The sequence below is a fragment of the Coffea eugenioides genome, chromosome 4 (assembly GCF_003713205.1).
Source record: "Coffea eugenioides isolate CCC68of chromosome 4, Ceug_1.0, whole genome shotgun sequence".
In the NCBI taxonomy this organism is placed as follows: domain Eukaryota; kingdom Viridiplantae; phylum Streptophyta; class Magnoliopsida; order Gentianales; family Rubiaceae; genus Coffea; species Coffea eugenioides.
The window spans coordinates 3,515,787-3,537,503 of NC_040038.1; the positions used below are offsets into that span (position 1 = coordinate 3,515,787).

The 21,717-nt window shown below is 37.9% G+C and overlaps 2 protein-coding genes across 3 annotated transcripts; one reads left to right on the top strand and one right to left on the bottom strand.

Annotated features, from left to right (window-relative positions):
* The first annotated feature begins 533 nt into the window (after positions 1-533).
* On the top strand, positions 534-13,560 carry LOC113767573 (protein TSS). 2 transcript variants are annotated; one of them, XM_027311718.1, is made up of 23 exons: positions 534-895; positions 1,066-1,127; positions 1,294-1,386; positions 1,571-1,655; positions 3,271-3,615; positions 3,736-3,800; positions 3,935-4,066; positions 4,559-4,600; positions 4,690-5,217; positions 5,694-5,848; positions 6,404-6,908; positions 7,193-7,255; positions 7,350-7,451; positions 7,689-8,006; positions 8,087-8,179; positions 8,305-8,406; positions 8,499-8,603; positions 9,579-9,712; positions 10,076-10,259; positions 10,385-10,516; positions 10,988-11,100; positions 11,188-11,266; positions 11,508-13,560. In XM_027311718.1, the coding sequence occupies exons 1-23, from the start codon at positions 826-828 to the stop codon at positions 13,227-13,229; spliced, it is 5,229 nt and encodes a 1,742-aa protein (XP_027167519.1). In that variant the 5' UTR covers positions 534-825; the 3' UTR covers positions 13,230-13,560. The 2 variants fall into 2 exon arrangements, with proteins under 2 accessions (XP_027167519.1, XP_027167520.1); XM_027311719.1 differs by having other exon boundaries at positions 535-895; positions 1,583-1,655.
* Positions 13,561-20,409: 6,849 nt separating this feature from the next.
* On the bottom strand, positions 20,410-21,482 carry LOC113769485 (VQ motif-containing protein 11-like). The gene has a single exon (XM_027313942.1). The coding sequence runs from the start codon at positions 21,259-21,261 to the stop codon at positions 20,557-20,559; it is 705 nt and encodes a 234-aa protein (XP_027169743.1). The 5' UTR covers positions 21,262-21,482; the 3' UTR covers positions 20,410-20,556.
* Between the last annotated feature and the right edge of the window lie 235 nt (positions 21,483-21,717).

The following is a 21,717-nucleotide window of genomic DNA, read 5'->3' on the forward strand; positions in this document are numbered from 1 at the left end:
ATACATGTAAGACTCTAGGAGGAGCGGAATCCAGCCAGCTGAGAAAACAAGAAACACGGCCACCATACCAGACCAGCAAAAACCCAGCCCATTTTCACGCCACGTGGCACGAGACTGAACCGTCTCCTTCGTTTCCCCACCAATTTTGTTTTTGTCTGAATGTATATGGGTGATGGGGCTGCCTGCTGCCCTTCCCCCTTAAAAAAAGGAGCATCGCATCTAGTGTGTGTTTTGTGCGTGGAAAAATAAATGAGATCAGCAGAGCCCCAAATAATAAAAAAAAAAGAAAAGAAAATTGTATTTTGAAAATAAAAATAAAAAAAAGGGTAAAAGAGAGAGAGAGAGAGAGAGTGTGTGTGGTGGTCACTGGGTCAGCAGCCATCAGTGTTGTGGTGTGTGTGCGTGTGTAAATTGTAATCTGTAATATATCAAGCAAGCAAGAAGGAGAGGTCAGGATTTCTTACAAATCCACGAGAACCTCAACCTAAAACCCTTATCCTATCTTCTTTCTTTCTCTACCCCTTAAGATTTTCCCTTCACCCCTTTTCTTCCTTTTTATCATCCAATACACCTAATAACACCTAACTCGTACTCCTCTTATCTATCTCTCAGCTCCCTAACTCGTATTCCTTCTTCTTCTTCTTCCTTTTTTTAGTTATGAAGAGCTCTTCCATCCGATTTTGCATGGGCATGCCGGCGGCCATTAATGCATAACTTTCACTAATAATCCAAGTTTCAATCCCAGTCGTATTTATAGCGAGGCTAGCCAGCTCCCTTCAACTCGTTTCTTATACATATTTCCTCTGAAAAAGAAAGAATTAGGATATGGCCCCAAGGTCAGGCAGGGGCAAAGGAAACAAAGCTAAGACTGATAAGAAGAAGAAAGAAGAGAAAGGTTAGAATCTCATATAAATGTTACTTTATTATGCCCATGTACTCCTATGCTGGAATGTTTCACATTACACGAATTCTTTGTGAATTCATCAGCTGTGGATTTTTTTTGATATCTTATCATTTCAGAATTCACGATTGATAGCGTCGTTTGATTTGTCTTATCACTTGCAGTTGTACCTGGTGTTCTTGACATAACTGTCATCACCCCATATGAAACTCAAGTCATACTCAAGGTATTTGATTTTTTGCCCATGCCAGAAAGGGTTTAGTTAGTTAATGTGAATGACCGGTCTGACGAATTTGCACTACTGTTTTCTTTGTTTGTTAAGCTTGCTCAGTTATTGATTAAAAGAGAATTTTAACTGTTTTGTTTTTTTTTTTTCATCTTTGGGAATCCAGGGCATCTCGACGGACAAGATACTGGATGTGAAGAAGTTGCTTGCTGCCAATGTTGAAACATGCCACCTTACAAACTATTCTTTATCTCATGAGGTGATGACGAATTCTTTTTAAAAAAATAAAAAAAAAAAATTTTCCGTCCGTATAAACTAAATTCATACTAGTATTTATTACAAGTTAAGTCCAGGTAGGTGTATATATTATATGCCTAGTGTTTGGCTGATGAAAAATTTTAATCATGCTTTAGTCGTCGGATTCGATTAACAAAATGGAATAGCCTAAACTGCAGGTTAAAGGACAAAAATTAAATGACAAGTTGGAGGTTGTCACCCTCAAGCCATGTCTGCTGAAGATGGTCGAAGGTAGGTGATGATTATAATACCAATATGTTCAGCCCTCGTGGCTCTTCCTAGTGCCGTTAAATCTATGCTATCTATATATGATTTGCTAGTCATTTTAAGAATCCTATGCATAGTAAAAATATTCTAGCCAATCTATATATATATATATGTACGGGCGCACATTCAAGTCTGCATTCGGCGCAGTACAGGTTGTTTGTTCCTGGCCAATGCCCAACTGGTCCTTGTCCATTACTTAATTGTTGGAATTTTCGAGGCTGTGTAGTGGGTTTTCTCGTAGGAGGGGAGGGGTCGAGGGTAAATGAACGATAAGTGCAAGCATTATTATATTATTGCGCTCTCTAAATTTTATATTAAACAAATAAAGCAAAGCAGGGTGCTTTTCAAAATGTTCTTTGGCTTATTATTATTAGATTAGATGATAATACAACGAGCCATCAACTTGGATTCCTGTGGCTGCGGTCCCGCTAGGTTAAATGAACAGCAGAAGAAGGCATATACTTTTTTTCTCAGAAGAAGGCATATACTTGGTCGCACCATTTCTACAGTTTTTACTATATCTATATATGATGTTATAAAACCTATTATGTTTATGCACCATTTGTTGCTCTTTTCCTGTTTTGGCAGCTTGCAAATACTTGTTATTATTTATTATTAGTATAAAAAAAAAAATAATGGCCAATAATAGTAGAAGATGACAATCAGAACTCGTAAACTCCGCATTGGGTCGACCATTCTTAATTTAAAGCGTTTCACATGAAAGATGTTTTGTGGAGTCATAATAGATGTACTGACCTAGCAGTAGCAGCAGTGTCTTTGTTTTTGTTTTGACTCCACTACACCCGTCAGAATCGATGTACTAGAAAGATGGGCTGGCACTTAGCAGGTCAGCAAGCTCACTTTTTCACCTACCACCTAAAAGAAAGTACTAGTAGTCTAAGTCAAGATTTTTTTTTTTTTTATTTTGGAAGGAAGTACAAGTCAAGATCAAAATGCCAACAAAATCCTCAAGGGGTATGGAGTATTGAACAAAATATTCTTCATGATAGAAGAAATAAAACGCAATTTGACCAAAAAAAAAAAACAAAACCCAAAGTGATTGTGTTGTTGCCTTTTTGGACCCTGATATGAGACGGCTCTGTAGTTTCTCAAAACACTCTTGATTGAGTCAAAGATCACCACTTTGAGTTTGATGGGAACATTTTTTCATTTTTCATGGTTTTAAAACGAGTTTTGGTTCGAATGATAAACGTTTTTGTTTACTGTTGTTTTGGACAACAAACGCACGATCCACGTGGTTGATGTAAAAATGCACCAACACGTATTATTGGTGCTTCGGCGTCCATCATTCAGATTTCTATTACCCAAAAACATAATATTGAGATTTTCCCATTTTGCAATTCAATTGTTCAAACTCATCAAAAATTAGTCAAAATTACTGTATGCTAATTTCAATCCCATGGCCCTACATAATACTAGTAGTACTGAACCAGTGGTAATTGCCACGTAGAAGGAATAGAGGGGGGAAAAAAAAAGTACTAGTAATTACCTGTCTTAAACATATTGTCCAATTATTCCTTCTTATTGACAAAATTGCCACTCACTTGTCTTTCCTCAGAGGACTACGCAGAGGTGTCTCAAGTGTTAGCCCACGTGCGGAGACTACTTGACATAGTCGCGTGCACTACACGCTTCGCCAAGACCAGAGGTGGAAGAGCCGCCACCGCTGGCGGCGGAACAGAATCTCGTGCCAAGAAGAACAAAACCCAGCAAAATAGTCCATCTGGCCGACCGTCCTCACCGGCTGATGGAGAAGTCCGGCCACCGGATTCTCCATCGCCGTCGCCGGCGCCGGCGGCAGCCGTAGGTGAAGGCTATGATATGGTGGCTATACACCCGATTCCGAAGCTCTCCGATTTCTACGAGTTCTTCAATTTCTCCCACCTAACTCCTCCAATATTAAGTGGGTTTTTTTCTCTTCCTTTTCCTTTTTCTACTAGTGGAGTATTTAATTCCAAAGTTCAATCTTTTTTATCCATTTTTTTAATGTAAACTGTATTCTTTCCATTTCGGCTTCATGCAGATTTGAAAAGGGTGGATCGTAAAGATGGAGAGATGGGGCGCGAAGGAGATTTTTTCGAAATGCAGGTGCATTTTTCTTCTACTCCTGTTGTTTTTGTAAAGATGTCGTTCTCCCCTCCCCCCCCAACCCTCCTCCTTCTTTTGTAGTATAGAAGTTTTAGAAATTGAGGACGTTGATGATGGAAATTGTGTGCATGTAGATCAAAATATGCAATGGCAAATTAATACAAGTGGTTGCATCAAGAAAAGGTTTCTATACTATGGGAAAGCAATTTTTACAAAGCCACTCCTTGGTTGATCTTCTGCAGCAGCTTAGCCAAGCCTTTGTTAATGTAAGCTATTTTCGTAATGCTTCACTGCTAACTACTTCAGCTGCTTAATTTGCATAGAGTTGATGATATGATCTTGCACTCTTCTTTCGTATGATTCCGTTTTGTGCATGGACAAGTTAAATGTTTGCTGTGGTCAAGCACAAATATTTATTACAGTATATTACAAAGTGTGCCATTTTCCTTTTATGGCTGAAACTTGGATTTTGTTCCGATTCCAACTAATATCTCTACTTAAGAGAAATACCATTTGAATGATGGCTAAATCTTGAGCAATAGTTCCAACTTCCAACTTCATTTCGTGGAAAAAAGGCATTTGTTTGACCGTTTTTAGACTCAGTTAATGGCTACTTTACTGAAAACTTGGATAATTTTCTCCAAATGACGTGACTTGGTTTTTTATCTTTGCATGGCATGTGAGTTCTCCAGCTACAGATGTGTTGAAATGGTACCTAATTTGCTTACTGATGAGTAATAGCTGTGACTTTTGTGCAGGCATATGATTCATTAATGAAATCCTTTATAGAACACAATAAGGTGACCACTGTTGTACTATACAAGCTTCTATTTTAAAATTTGAATACGATAAATTGGAAGAAGTGAACTGATTACAATGCACTCTTCAGTTTGGCAATCTTCCATATGGTTTCCGGGCCAACACTTGGCTTGTCCCTCCATCTGTAGCCGATCCTACATCGGAATTTGCACCCCTGCCAGCAGAGGATGAAAATTGGGGAGGCAATGGTGGGGGTCAGGGAAGGCATGGAGAGTATGTGTTGAGACCATGGGCTACAGAATTTGCAATATTGGCAAGCCTTCCTTGTAAAACTGAGGAGGAGAGGGTGGTCCGCGACCGGAAGGCCTTTTTGCTTCACAATCTTTTTGTTGAGGTTTCAACCTTCAAAGCAGTTTCAGCCATAGGTGAACTAATGGATTCCACTGCAAAAGGTAGAATCAATTCTTCTACAGGTTCAATATTGCTTGAGGATCGTGTTGGAGACTTGTCTATAACAGTAAAAAGAGATGCAACAGATGCGAGCTCAAAAGCAGAAGTTAAAAATATCTTCTCGGGAATTCCTAACCAATCCTCTCAGGAAGTGACTCAAAGAAACTTACTTAAAGGGTTGACTGCAGATGAGAGTGTAGTTATGCATGTGGGTAACTTCCACTTCTCTTGACACTGCTTTGTTATTCTTTATCACCTGATCCAGCACAATCTTTTGAATGCCAACAAACCATCTTGCCACTCTTTTATTGGAATATTTAGTCGGTACTCATCATACATGTTAACTATCATAATTAGTTGATAGTAAGATCCAGAGTTGATGGGGTTATGGTCCTTCAGGATCTATTTAACTAGAAGGAAAGAGTCAAAAGGTAGATTTGGTGGATTTTTTTTTGCACAATATCTTCTATCAAATTAAGGTCCTAGCTTGATTTTGAAAGAAACTTTTGGATCTGAGATGATTATGTCGAAAGTAGGTGTGCCACCACTCACAACTGAAACATTCTCCTGGCAGAAATTACAGGGAATTATCAGACAAAAATTTATTCCCCCTTTCTCTTCAGTCATTGACTTCCTTTCTGATCTTATCTGAAGAGGTTAAGAATATAACTAATTCTGTTGCAGGATACTCCCTCATTGGGAGTTGTTGTTGTGAGACATTGCGGATATACTGCAACAGTTAAAGTTATTGGCCATGTCAAGAGGGGAAGGAATTTAGTGAATAACATAGAAATTGATGACCAACCGGAAGGAGGAGCCAATGCACTCAACATTAACAGGTACCCATGACATTTCTGCTTTCTCCACTTTGAATCTATGAAGTCAGATAACGCTTCAAAATGAAGTTTCAGCTCAAAACAAATTTACAGTTCCTCTTTTTAAGGATGGAAGTTCATGTGGGTAGGAATCCGCCGACCTCATAATTAAACTAGAAATTGTAGAATTGTTGTTTCATTGGGTGGATGGTGGTGCAAAGCAGAAATCTGTACGGCCAACTTTGTTTAAAAAAGAGTTCATATGATTATCAGTTGATACAATGTGCAAAATGCCAAAGAAGTTGCACTTGCACTTGGTTCTGCAACTAAACTTGTACCTTGGATTTCAGAGGAAGTCAAACTCTATGGAATTAATTTTCAAAATGTGAAGCTTTATTTTTGCGTGGGGTCTCAAGGGGAACATTGCTAAACAACTTTTAATCATCCATAATTATAAAGTTAATCTCTTTTAGTAGCCTTGTTTAGTAGATTGAACACAAAGTTCCTGCTGTAATGTGTCAAAATTTGCATAAATGCTCTGGATTTTCATGCTTACTCCGGTTCTATGGTTTTTGGCAGCTTGCGCATTTTGCTTCACAAGTCATTTACTTCTGAATCATCTGGGGAAGGCCAATCACGTAACTCCCATTACTGTAACTTTGAGAAATCAAGGTGCATTGTTCGAAAAATAGTTGAAGATAGTTTGAGTAAATTAGCAGACGAAGCTATGCATGATAGGACTATCAGGTGGGAACTTGGTTCTTGCTGGGTACAGCATCTACAAAAACAGGAAACACCAACAGAAAACAGTTCAAAAAATAAAGAGGATGATAACAAGGTTGAGCCAGTGGTTAAAGGCTTAGGGAAGCAATTTAAAATGCTGAAGAAGAGGGAAAGGAAACCAAATAGTTCAAGTAGCATAGAAGAAAATGAAGAAAGTGGCGGAGTCAGCGGTTCCAACACCAAAAGCAGCATTGATGAGTTAAATAGCAATGACTCTGAATGTGGAAATGAGTTGAGGAATATTATTTCTGAAGAAGCTTATCAACGTCTGAAAGAAAGTGGAACCGGTCTTCATCTCAAGGTATTATTAGGCTTAATTCAACAAACAAAAGTCATGCTACTATACACAAAGTCAATTGAGTGATTCAACCGTTCCCCTCCCACACATGCTCACACACTAAGTGGGAGAAATTATGAGAAGAGGAAGGACACGAGTACATAGAGGGAAACTATTCTTGTATATAGTTTGTTTCATACTTATAAGGGTTCATCCTGTGCCTTTCATTTTCTTTCCTTTTGTGTTCAATGGAATTTGATTGGCCATTGAAATATACTTCTCCTGAGTTTATAAGCTTCTGTTAACAGTCTGTCGATGAGCTCATGAAGCTGGCCCATAAGTATTATGACGAAGTTGCTTTGCCTAAGCTGGTAAGATGTATCTTGGTTCTAAATTGGAGGGTTTTAAGAAGTTCTACCATTGTTGTCTGCACAGTGTTATAGCTCGATATCTTGTCTATTGTAGGTTACGGACTTTGCATCTCTTGAACTGTCCCCAGTTGATGGACGCACGCTCACTGAGTTCATGCATCTAAGAGGGTTGCGGATGTGTTCTTTGGGTCGGGTGGTAAGATACTAATTCTCTGTTCTCCCTCTCCCTCTCTCTCTCTCTCTCTCTCTCTCTCTCTCTCTCTCTCTCTCTCTCTCTCTCTTCATGCAAGTTACACATACTCTTCCTCATTCTGCTTGTTTGTATTGTTTACACGTAGAAAACAATCTTCATGAGTATCAAACAATAAATAAATCATTTTCATATGAATTGGATTGGTATTAATTTAGTGAAACTGCTTTCCAAATGAATTAGGTTGAACTTGCGGAGAAGCTTCCTCATATACAGTCGCTTTGTATTCATGAGATGGTTACTCGAGCTTTTAAGCATGTACTTAAGGCAGTTATTGCTTCTGTTGACAATTGGGCCAACTTACCAGTAGCAATTGCGTCATCACTTAACTTCTTGCTTGGCTCCTGCACTGCTGAGGACACTGGTTCAAACTTTAGTGATGATTATACACTCCATTTAGAATGGTTGAGGACATTTTTGGCAAAAAGATTTGGTTGGAGGCTGAAAGATGAGATTCTGAAGTTGAGGAAGTTGTCAATTCTTCGGGGACTTTGTCATAAGGTATTACTTTCATCAAACTTTTTTTAAAAACCCTACCTTATTTTAAGATGTTTATTCTTATTTGTATATATTTAATTCAGGTCGGGTTGGAGTTGGTTCCAAGAGACTATGACATGGGAAACCCAAATCCATTTAGACCATCTGATATTATCAGTGTGGTGCCTGTCTGTAAAGTATGCTCTCTTTCTCACTCTTTGGTGCATGTAGACTCTAGACTGCAATTGATCTTCTGTTTAATTTGTACATTCTATTGGTTAATGGCTTCGGAATAACCTGCTCTTAATATGTACCCTTGCAGCATGTAGGATGCTCTTCTGCTGATGGAAGAAATTTACTAGAGTCATCCAAGATTGCACTGGATAAAGGGAAGCTTGAAGATGCTGTTAATTATGGAACAAAAGTAATATACAAATCAAGTTTATGGTAAATTTCATTGGTTGATGGCCGCTTAGGTATATAATTTGATTTTAATTTGTGTGACTTAATTTGCAGGCTCTTGCGAAGATGATAGCTGTATGCGGTCCCTATCATCGAACAACTGCAAGTGCCTACAGTCTCCTGGCTGTTGTTCTTTATCACACTGGAGATTTTAATCAGGTGAAAGAAGGTTCTTTCATTTTCAAGTTGATGATTTTTAACCATCTTAGCATTATCTTTTCCATTTTTTCCTGCTTTTCTCTTTTTTTTTTTATAATTATTTTTGCTCTGACAATGCCATGGACAGAATAGTCTTTTTTTTTTTAAGAGAATGACAAATTATGCTTTTAGAGAAACAGTTGTATTTTACTTGTACTAGAATGACTCCAATCTAACATCTACCTGCAATGGAGTCAATTGAAGAAGTAGAAGCTATACCCATAAGTTTCCATCTAAAAAGCATAGGCACTTGTTAAATCTTTTGATTGCATGAGATTTGTATCTGGTATTTCATGCAGACAAGTGAAAGACACTTATATACTTCTCATTTCATTGTTATGGGTCTGACTTTGTGATTATCCAACGCGAAATATGACATCTTTCCTAAATATAGACCAGTTACAGGGGAGAAATATAAGTGTCATTACATGTTAGCTTTCTATATAAGCATGATATCAGAAAAGGAAACAATTTAAATTTTTGGTATATGATTTCAGCTTGTGTTACAATTATGTAGAAGTCAAAAAGGATGCATACCTTTAGATGCTTATTGCTGGTTCCTATTCCATTTCACATATTTTCATCACTCTACTTTTATGTATAATGAATAATTTTGGAGAAATGTTTTCTGATTTAATTGTTGGAAAGGTTGTGTGCATATATGGACCCATGTCCAAATAGGAATATAAGAGTAGACCGAAGTCAGGGGTAGTTCGCCACATTTTAAGCGCGCCATGTCCAAATAGGAGTATAAGATTTGAGTTCATTAACTGGATTTGCCATAATAAGTGTCTTGAAGTTAATGAAAATTCATAATATTACTTAAGGGTATGTTGGATGCTACACTTAGTGTTACTTTCGTGTCCATGCTTTGGTTGCTATCAACATAAGCCCATGAAAGTTTCTTCTGCCTGACCATTCCCATTTGTTGTGCAGGCAACTGTCTATCAACAAAAGGCATTGGATATCAATGAGAGGGAGCTAGGACTTGACCATCCCGATACAATGAAAAGTTATGGGGATCTTTCTGTGTTTTATTATCGTCTTCAGCACATTGAGTTGGCACTCAAGTGAGTATCATGCTTCAAATTTCAATTGCATGTTTCTTGCTTTTAAAAGTATGTTTTCTCCTCTTATTGATATCATATGAAGACATAGGCAGGATGGTTGTTTCAATAGAAAAGTTTTGGATTTTCTTATTAACATATCGCACTCTTTCTTTCACCCAAAGCATATGTAGTGCTTTTTGAAGTCCCTTTTCTGATGTTTCCAAAGCTTCAGCTCAGTGCTTGTAGTAACCCTCATTGTCCCACCTCTACCAAACTGAGATCTTTTCTTTTTGAAATGATTCAAATATCTCTTGCCCTGCGCTGATCTTTTCATTTTTTCTCCATACTGTTCCTTTCTCAACCCTAATTGTTATTATATGGCAGATATGTCAACCGTGCTTTGTTTCTTCTTCATTTTACCTGTGGACTATCTCATCCGAATACAGCTGCTACGTATATAAATGTGGCCATGATGGAAGAGGGAATGGGTAATGTTCATGTGGCTCTCAGATATCTGCATGAAGCCCTTAAATGCAACCAAAGATTACTGGGAGCAGATCATATACAGGTAGCTCTCTCTTTTTGCATTTTCGATCAATCACATACACGTATGTTAAAGCACTTTCTGGTTCATATTCGATAATGACTCACTTTTCCAGTACATAATGATTATGTTTCTTATTGCTTGTGAAGACTGCTGCTAGCTATCATGCCATAGCCATAGCTCTTTCATTAATGGAAGCATATTCACTTAGTGTGCAACATGAACAAACTACACTACAAATTCTTCAAGCTAAACTGGGATTGGAGGATCTCCGAACTCAGGTGAGCCCAAAATTATAGCATATGATTTACCTTGACGTGGTTATCAGGCTACGCTGCTTTGTCCAAATTGAACTACCCGCCTATTGGCTTTTGTACTTCCTCTTTTCTAGTGTTCTTACCATGCTTTTTGCATACTCATGACATGAAATAACAACAATTTCCTGAGAAGAAAATGATGATACCAATAATGTTGTGCACCATATGGTTTTGGGTATACGACGTCATGATCATGAGAAAAGTGGCGCTTCATCATGAAATTTTTCATGCCCAAAAAAAATAGTTTTTTTTTAAAACAAAAACTACAATGGACTATGATGATACAAATGATTTGTAGAATATAGTATCTTTTAAATTGGGTTAACACCTTACAACTGCACAAAATGTGGTGCTTTTGTTATCTTGTAGTCTAAAAAGAAATGTCATGTTATTGTGATGTCCAAAGTTGGAGAGTGATATAGTAATGAACTTCAGGATGCTGCTGCATGGCTGGAATATTTTGAATCAAAAGCCCTGGAACAGCAAGAAGCAGCAAGGAATGGAACCCCAAAACCTGATGCATCTATAGCTAGCAAAGGACATCTTAGGTATTAATATGGTATTCCCAAATTACTTTAGTTATAATTCAAGCACTTGTGCCCCTATGAACAAAAATCTTTGATCTTGTATTGCAGCGTATCTGATCTCCTTGATTACATAAGTCCTGATCCAGATTCAAGAGTCACAGATGCACAGAGGAAGCGACGTGCAAAGGTAGGTTTCTTTCCTCTATTTCTCTATATTTTTCTTGTTTATAAATTCACTTTTTTTTTTCCTGCTAGCCGAAGTCAGAAATGTGAAGTTAACTTTGAAGAAATTTAACTTTCCAACTCACTCAAGCTAAAGCTTATATTCCATTAATGTCAGACTGGAAAGGATTCAATTCCGACTACGAGATCAACTTTCTCAGAATGCATACATAGTTGACGACGTTCTTTTATGTGTGGTCTCTCAGGTGTTGCCTGTGGGTGATAAACTCCAGCAGGGGCTGCATGATGATAGAAATGATGAGTCCACAAGTGGTGATGTTATTGATATGATTGTGACTGCAGCAGGAAGTGACAATGTGGAAACAAAGGCAATCAAGGTTCCCATCCAGGAGCCCGAGGTCATTGATAGCAGCATTACCACTTCTCCAGTTATAGAAGAAGTTGTCCAAGATATCAGTTCAGATGAGGGGTGGCAAGAAGCTAACCCAAAAGGACGGTCTGGTAATGGGTCTGGAAGGAAGTTCAACCGCAGGCGGCCAAATCTTACGAAGTTAAAGCTAAACTCTGAATGGCATAATTTTGGAGACAACAGTCAGCGAAAGGAAGCTATTGCACAGGGACGTAAACCATCATCCAAGACTATGTCAGGTGATATTTCTCTGCAGAAGCAAGCTAAGACTGCTAGTCTTGGTGCTATTGAAGATTCAAGTAAACCACCAGCCAAGTCTTTGGATGCTAGAGTTTCTCCAACATCAGCTTCTAAAGTGTCCTTAAATCCTGCCAGTCTCACACCCACGGCTTCCAAGTCTTTGTCATATAAAGATGTAGCCGTGGCAGCACCAGGTACGGTTCCAAAGCCCTTTCTGGAGAAAGTAGAACAAAAGGTAGAAGAATTAAACGAGGCACACACTGATAACCCAATCTCCATTAGTCAACCCAAGACATCAGAGAATGGGAAAGAAAGCATAGCTCTAGACGATGCATTACCAAATCCTGAAGATACAGGATCACCAGTTGAAGGTGAGGTTAATGGAAGTGGTAGCAAGGCAGAGAATTCAACCCCGGAGTTTGACGATGACTTGAATCCAAATGATCAAGAAAAACATGCAGAAACAAATGGGAGCAAGCTTTCAGCTGCCGCTCCACCATTTAATCCAGGTGCCTGCCCCTTGGTCCACTCATTGAGCTCCCCTACGGCAACTAGTGTCTATGATGTAGTAGCAAGTCAAAGCATGCTCACAGAACCAGCGGGTTTCCCCTCAGTTGCGGCTAGAGTTCCTTGTGGTCCTAGATCACCTTTATACTACAGAACAAGCCATTCGTACCGAATGAAACATGGGATCTTAAATTACCAAATCCCTATAATGGAAAGAAATGAATCTGTTTCGCCAAAAACTATGAACCCTCACGCACCGGAATTTGTTCCCAGAAAAGCTTGGGGCCAGTCTGCGGCAACTGAAGGTTCAAGGGGATCTACTTCTTCTGATTCCTCTGGAGACTCCAATGCATCAGATCCTGAAGTTTCCTCAGAAGAGAAGCTTGATAAAAAGGTAAGCAACGGGCTCCAAGAAGCGAGGTCAAAGAAGAGTAGTTCAGAAGCTGAAAAGGCTGAGTTAGCGAGACAAATACTACTAAGCTTTATTGTCAAGTCGGTGCAGCATTCTTCAGATTCTCAAAGTGAGTCCCTTGTCAGTGAGAAGAAGCGGGAGGGTTCTGCAAATTCTGCTGAAGCAATTGCAAATGACAGTGCAATAATAAAAATCCTATACGGAAATGAAGGAAAGAAAGAAATGGTGTCTGAAGGCAACAAGAATGAAAAGCCAAAAATAGTGGATGTGAATAAGAATAGGCATGGGGATGGCGAAGGATTTATTGTTGTTACAAAACGGAGAAGAAATAGGCAGCACTTCACGAATGGGGTGAATGGGTTGTATAATCCACGATCTATATGTGCTTCAGTGCGTTGAAGAGGGTCAAGCTGTAATCCTGGAATGAACTAGAGCACAAAGAGTATGATAATATTCTCCCAGTTCAAGCATGGCGGAGATATCTTTGCATCAAATCAAGAAACAAAACAGTGGCGGCTCACTAGATAACCAGTTCTAGATTTCATTAATAGAGAATCCTGATTTCCTGTTTTGGTTGCTCTAGTAATAGTTGTAAAGTTTTCTTGCCCAGAAATTTTGTTCCCTTCTTTGTATATTATGCAGTAAATGTTTTCTCCTGCTCAAGCTTCTGTAATCCGACGACATTACTGATCGATCTGCCAAAATGATGAGTTATTTTTTAATCTGTTAACTTCGCTTCCTGTAGATTGATGTAACGTTTGTTGGATAATTGGCTACAACAATGTTAACACTATCTGCTTGAGTCGTGCGTAGCACTGTCCTAAGAAACTATTTCATGAAATTGAAATGTTTCCCCAGGATTAAACAAGCCTTCTTCTATTTATTGCGAACAAGAAAGACAAACTTTCTTCTTGTTGCAAACTAGAAGGACCAGAACTAGCAAATTAAAACCAGCAGATATATATATAAAAAGGATGAGAACAGAATTATCAGGAAGATATCAACTAACAAAAAAATAAAAGAGAGAGAGAGAGAGGGATAGAGCAGCTATCAAAAGATATTAACTGAAGCTGCTGGGGTGATTTTCTGAGGGAGAAGTGGATCCTATTTATAGACTTCAGAGTGAGGTGCAACCCTTCTCACTTCCGATGTGGGACAAAGACTGCAACCCTTCTCACTTCTCAATGTGGGACAGAGAAAATAATACTTCTCATTTTTTCGATGTGGGACAAAGAATATTTTTGAAATACTATATATTTTACAACAATCTCCCACCTATTTCAAAAAAATTCTTTGGATAAAGGAAGAATTTTAAAAGTACTCTGCTGGATTTGGTTGAAATGTAATTAGATTGGTGTCTTTTGGACTATGAACCAAACATAGATTGATAAAATATGATCTACAGAATTATTGGTGAAATATAAATTTCTATGAACCAATAACTCTTGATATGTGACAGAGATTTTATCAATCACATTACAACCCATAATTTGCTGTTAACGCGATTTTGCGCTTTTTGGCCGTGCGCCTGCCTGGTTATTCATGAGAGCTCTAAAGATTTGACCAATGAATCTTATAGGAGCGGCCCCACTCCACTCTCATATAGGTGAATTCATCAAGTGTGTATTGCTTTAACTACACCTCCCTAATGGGATATGAATTCATTAAGAGTTTTAACTCATCCTCACATTTACTCAAAGCACTTATCTCTGGAGGGACTTAAATTGAAGTGCTTTACCATCAATATTGACTTGTTATTACCCATATGAACCTACTTCATGGGATCACCAATCACATAGGTTGGGTTACTGTCTCTATTGACAACTTGTTGGTCGAAGTCCCATTTCTTTTGTAGTTTGAAGAATCAATTTTCTTCCTACGGGTTTAGTCAGAGGATCGGCCAAATTCAACTCTGACTTTACATAATCAATGGAAATAATTCCATCTCTAAGCAGCTGCTTTACGACATCATGTCTCAAGCTCATGTGTCGACTTTTACAATTATACGATTTATTTTTAGCTATGGCAATCGCTGCTTGACAGTCACAATGTATGGACACAGGAGGCAACAAATCCTTAGTTGAAGGAATGTTAGCTAAGAAATTTCTCAACCACTCGGCCTCAGTCCCTGTCAGTTCCAGAGCTACAAACTCTGACTCCATTGTTGATCTAGCAATGATTGTCTGTCTAGCAGATTTCCATGCTATTGCACCACCACCAAGGGTGAACACATAACCACTAGTGGATTTCGTATCATTTGAATCAGAGATCCAATTAGCATCACTGTAACCTTCTAATACAGTGGGAAATCCACTATACAGGATACCAAAATTCATGGTACCTCTCAAATATTTCATTAGTCTGACTAATGCAAACCAATGCTCACGGTTGGGATTATGAGTATATCTACTCAGTCGACATACAGCATAAGCTATATCAGGTCTAGTAAAATTCATCAGATGCATCAGACTCCCAATAATCTGAGCATATTTAGACTGAGCAATTGGGTCACCATTATTTTTCTTTAATTGAGTGTTAGCATCATAAGGAGTACTCACAGGTGTCACATCATAATTTTCAAACTTCCTAAGAAGTCTCTCTGTATAATGTTCTTGTGACAACATTATACCATCACATTTTCCTTATGATTTTAACACCCAATATTATTTTGGCTTCACCCAAATCTTTCATATCAAAATTAGAAGACAAAAAATATTTAGTACTATTTACAATATCTAGACTAGTACCAAATATAAGCATGTCATCCACATATAAACTGATTATCACATATTGATCATTTATAATTTTGACATATACACATTTATCCACTTCTACAGACGAAAATCCATCTTTCATCAATACTTGATCAAATTTCTCATGCCACTGTTTAGGAGCTTGTTTTAGGCCATAAAGAGATTTAATTAGTTTACAAACCTTATTTTCTTGTCCAGATACAATACATCCCTCAGGTTGAAACATATAAATTTCTTCTTCTAAATCACCATTTAAAAAGGCTGTTTTGACATCCATTTGATGAATAACAAGTTTATGGATAGAAGCTAAAGCAAATAAAACTCGAATAGACGCAATTCTAGTTACTGGTGCAAATGTATCAAAATAATCAATATTTTGTTTTTGAGAAAATCCTTTTGCTACTAAACGAGCTTTGTACTTTTCTATAGAGCCATCAGAGTTATATTTTCTTTTAAAAATCCATTTGCAACCAATAGGTTTTGCACCAGGAGGTAAGTCTACCAAAATCCAAGTTTTATTTGACAAGATAGAATCAATTTCAGATTTAATTGCTTCTTTCCAAAATTTACACTCAGGAGAAGAAATAGCATCGGAGTATGTTAAAGGATCATTATCAACAAGAAAGGTTTGGAATTCATTTCCAAATGAAAATTCTTTTCTTGGCCTTTTGCTCCTTCTTAATTCCTCAATTGGAATAATTTCCTTATTTATTTCAACAGGTGCATGAGAAATTTTACTAGACAGTGGAAAAATATGTTCAAAAAATTCAGCATTCTTTGTCTCAATAATTGTATTACAATCAAGTATATCACTTCTTAACACAAGAAATCTATATGCAGCACTATGTTCAGCATATCCAATAAACATACAATCAGAAGTTTTAGAACCTATTTTCCTTTTCTTAGGTTCAGGCAACAAGACTTTAGCAAGACACCCCCAAACTTTTAAATATTTCAAATTTGGTTTATAATTTTTCCATAACTCATAAGGTGTTTTGCCAGTCTTTTTATGTGGGATTCTATTTTGTAAGTGACATGCAGATAATATAGCTTCTCCCCATAAATTATCTGGAGCATGAGAACTAATTAACATAGAGTTCATCATTTCTTTTAACGTTCTATTTTTCCTTTCAGCTACTCCATTAGATTCTGGAGAATAAGGTGGAGTTATTTCATGTATTATGCCTTCCTGTTCACAAAGGTTATCTAAAGTTAAATATTCTCCACCCCTATCTGATCTAATTCTTTTTATCCTTTTATTAAGTTGATTTTCTACTTCAGACTTATAGGATAAAAAGGCATTATAAGTATCATCTTTATTTCTAAGTAAATAAACTTTGGTATATCTAGAATAGTCATCTATAAATGTGACATAATACCTTTTCCCACCTCTAGTCATTGTTTGTTTTAAATCACCTAAATCAGTATCAATTAAATTTAATAATTCAGTTTCTCTATGGACAGTTATACAACTTTTCTTTGTTATTTTAGCTTCCGCACATGTTTCACATTTGTCCATATTATCATTAATACCAGAAATTAGACCACATGATTGCATTTTCTTTATATAACCAATATTAACATGTCCCAATCTAGCATGCCATAAAGAAATGGAATCAACAATATAAGCAGAAGAAGATGCATTTTCATTGATCACATTGGAAATATTAAGTACAAAAAGTCCCTGATTACAATAGCCTTTCCCAATAAACACATTATTTCTTGTCATTATAATTTTATCAGATTCGAATGACACTTTCACCCCAACTTTTCCAAGCAAAGCCACAGAAACAAGATTTGCCCGAATATTTGGAACATGCAGCACATCATTAAGAGCCAAAGTATTTCCTGAAGTGAGTTTCAATAGTACTTTGCCCTTACCCAGAACTTTAGCAGTTCGTGAGTCTGCAAGGTAGACTACTTTTTCATCATCCCCTATTGAAGTATAGGAGGAAAACGCTTCTCGCTTTGCACATATGTGCCGAGTAGCCCCAGAGTCTACCACCCATTCTTTAACATTAGCTGCAATGTTCACTTGAGAGATGACTGCAGCAATTATTTCATCTCCTTTGGTTAAATTAACCTTAGGAGGATTACCATTTGCTTTGTCACCTTTATTGTATCTATACAGGGCAGCATAATGTTCTGATTTTCTACAATAATGGCAATTGCCTTTCTTTTTCTTAAAGTTGGGAATATTAGGCTTGTAATTGAAATTTTTTGGTCTATTATACTGGGACTTATTGGCTTGCATATAGCTACAATACACGTCAAATAATTCATTTAAGAGTGTTTGTAAAATAGTATGTCTACATACCTTATTGGCATATTGTCACGATTCTTGTATTTTGACATCTGTGGTTGAAGCAGGTTGGGACTCCGTTAGTGCATAGACCACTCCATGGATGTCGAGTCGTGAGTGTACTCGTTCTTGCCACCTTTTGAAATTTTCATTGGCAAAGACTTCAACTTTGGCGATATCTGGAAAAGGCTTGGCGAATGGTAGTGCCACTGCAACAGTTGCTGATGAAGGCTGCGGGGTGCTAACATTGTCAGATGCCATAGTTTCTTAGATTGTTGGATAATTGGCTACAACAATGTTAACACTATCTGCTTGAGTCGTGCGTAGCACTGTCCTAAGAAACTATTTCATGAAATTGAAATATTTCCCCAGGATTAAACAAGCCTTCTTCTATTTATTGCGAACAAGAAAGACAAACTTTCTTCTTGTTGCAAACTAGAAGGACCAGAACTAGCAAATTAAAACCAGCAGATATATATATAAAAAGGATGAGAACAGAATTATCAGGAAGATATCAACTAACAAAAAAATAAAAGAGAGAGAGAGAGAGAGGGATAGAGCAGCTATCAAAAGATATTAACTGAAGCTGCTGGGGTGATCTTCTGAGGAGAATGGATCCTATTTATAGACTTCAGATGGGTTGCAACCCTTCTCACTTCCGATGTGGGACAAAGGCTGCAACCTCTTCTCACTTCTCAATGTGGGACAGAGAAAATAATACTTCTCATTTTTTCGATGTGGGACAAAGAATATTTTGAAATACTATATATTTTACAACAACGTTATCATGCAAAATTAACAGCAAAGACAATATGACCAACTTCCCAGTCGATGATAACATCATACTAAGATATGGCCTCAATAGCGTACAATATCAACACTAACTTTTTTTTTTTTTTTTGAAGAGAAATGACACCCAACGTTGATGTGAACATATTGACTTCTGTAAACTAACTTAATGGTCGATAGATTGGTCTTAAAGTAGCAAAACCGTATGATTCAGAGCTCGAATTTCCACTCGGTTACCCGAATTTCCACATGTCACCATCCAAGAAAGAAAAAGAGAGGATGGTGTGGGAAGGAAAAGAAGAAAATGCAGACTCATTTCAACGCGATAGGCACGATGAGGAAAGTCGTTTAGACCACGCAAAGTCTAAACTCAAAACTTAGATGAGAAATTTCTGCAACAAATTTGCTAACAGGTAACATCTGCTAAGCAAATAATTTCCTTTAGGAGAAAAGGGTTTGATTTAGCAAGCAATTCAAGAAGAGGTCTCTTTCGTTAGACTAATGAAGCAAACACGGTTCTGTACACATATTTCTTGATTCCTAGGCAATCTAAAGTATTAAGTGTGGAATTGTCATATTCGGCTAAAGCGTGTAGCCGTAAAAATGTGGATCCCTGAAGAAAACCAAAGCTCAAAATAGAAAACAAGAGGGGGGTAAAGGTTCCTGATGACCCTGGCCCTGCGGCTCGGCCCTCCTTGTCATAATCTACGCAGAATTAAAGACCGACCCGGATGTCCTTTTCTTGCAAGGCTCGTGTCTCGTCATCATCTTTACTTCAAAGGATGAAGATTTTAAAGTCTTTTTTTAAGGGAAAAACTCAACATTTATTCTATGTTTGGAGGTCGACACTTTCACTGTTCTAACAGACTTCCAAAATAAGATACTTGACCTTAGTGTCATTTATGCACCTCTAATTCTCTTGAACGTATGTTACTACTGGATTTGGAACTATATGAATGTGTACAAAGGGAAATTTATACTTTATAGCAGCTAACATGACCAAGAAGTGTTTACTTTTACTAGTAAACAACGCTTATATTTCTACATCTCACACTTGGGGAGATCCAAACTGGTTTTCCCCGGCCGGGATCCATTTTAATACTGCATAGCAATCTCCATCTAAAGCATTTTGATTGAACATGAAATATATATATATATATGACCAATATAGACATTAACTAGAAAGACAAATAATAAAAGAGACGTCGAGAATTCGTTGTCGGCTGCGGCCATTGCACATACATGTTATCCAATATGTTTCTTTCCCTGACTGCTTCAACCATTCTGCTAATTAAGAGGGGTTTTGAATTTGAAGTTGTTTTGTTGGTGCATGAATTTGAAGTTTTGAAAAACATACGAGAATGACGAATTAAGACGCGAATTTAAGGTGGAAGCACTTAATCCTACGTACGGCACATCCTATATTGTCCGCAAACTGTCCCGTGTGGAAGTTCTCATGCACTATTGCCAAGAAAAAAAAAAAAAGAGACTTATCAATGCTACACTTCTATCTTCAGCATTGCTATTCAGTTGATGGAAACGCCTAAAGTCCTCAATCCAAGCAAGCAACTCTTAATTCCACTAACTCTTTAGGCCCATTTTACTTCCCTTTTACCTTTGTAAAGAGAGGCACGGCACATTGATAATCACTTTTTAATAAAAGGATAAAAACAATTTTAAGAAAGATAATAATGTCATAGAAATTTGGATAATTTTCCATTGAGCTCCATCAACTAATCATGTAAAGATTGTTCCTCCTGTCTGACATTCCCGTTTTACTAACAAGACTGAGCATATACAGATAAATGTTTGTTCACCGCTATCTCCCTCTAAATTTCTCTCTATATCATGATGATCATATGATTATTACCATTGAAAAGAACTAAGCACTTGAAGTAGGGTCTTCGTTCTCAACAGCATCAATATCAAGACTATTTGGATAACTTGGATGAATGGGAAACAAAGGCAAAAGCGGGGGTGGCTTAGATCCTCCGGGAGTATCACTACTAGTGGGGAGCAAATAATAACCCTTCTCATCAATCCCCTGCATCTCTTCATCCAACGGTGCTGAACAAGTTATCCTCTGCGGCGCTTTTGTATTCCCACATGCCAAATTTTCCATCGGCGACACCGTCACCTGGTCGAAGCTGAACCCAAAAACTCTTCTTGGCCTCGCGGAAGAACCCGAGGAGGAGGAGGACGATGAGGAGGAGGAGTAAGTGGAGGATGAGGATGATGATGACGACGACGACGATGATCCACTTTTACCACCACAGTCAAGGAGGCGGCCATTGTTGTTAACCTTGATCTCCGGCACACATACGCTCCGCCTTCGTTCATGGAGCTTGAGGCCTGGTCTCCGGGCACCCATGTCGCGGGAGGGTGGTTTCCCGGCGACAGGATGCGGGTAAACGGTCGGTGGATTTTCTTCGGGTAAAGCGGTGAACTTTTGGACCACGGCTTTGAAGTTGGAGACGTCAGTTTCTATATAGATTGTCCTGCGGCTTGGGGGTTTTTCCTTGACTGAGGAAGCTGGTAAAATTCTGTAGGCATCGTTGGTTTTCTTGTTGGAAGATGGAGAAGCCATGAAAGGCGAGAGAAAAAAGATCAAGGTAGTGAAAGATGATGCAAAAACTGCACTGAACAGAGAAGCGGAAAATTAGGCATAGATTCTGGCGATCTTTTTCATGTTTAGAAGTAAAGAAAAACCAGATATCAGCAGAGGTCTTGTACAAGTACAGGGAATTAAGGCATGAATGAATTGTTGCTAGTAAGTTTCCTGCAAATTGCTATGAACTTATATACTTTACTAGTAGTAAGCAGAGGGTACATGAAACTGGAGAGCTTTTGGTATGGGGAAAGAAAGGTGTTTTGTTTGATTTGTGGAAGAAGTTAGTCAAATAGTGGGGTGTTTATATACAAATCAAATGGGGGAATTTTACCAACCCCGGGCTCTGCCTAAAGGATTGAGCAACACGGGCTAGAATTTCAACGCTGGGATACCCTCATTAAATTTTGGTTTGAATAAATGGCATTTATTCCT

Bases quoted from the DNA above. Each gene is read 5' to 3' on its own strand.
- LOC113767573 (XM_027311718.1), top strand. From the start codon at position 826: ATGGCCCCAAGGTCAGGCAGGGGCAAAGGAAACAAAGCTAAGACTGAT. The intron at 8,180-8,304 runs GTATGCTCTCTT...GTACCCTTGCAG, and splicing joins GTGTGGTGCCTGTCTGTAAA to CATGTAGGATGCTCTTCTGC. The intron at 8,604-9,578 runs GTGAAAGAAGGT...TTTGTTGTGCAG, and splicing joins ACACTGGAGATTTTAATCAG to GCAACTGTCTATCAACAAAA.
- LOC113769485 (XM_027313942.1), bottom strand. From the start codon at position 21,261: ATGGCTTCTCCATCTTCCAACAAGAAAACCAACGATGCCTACAGAATT.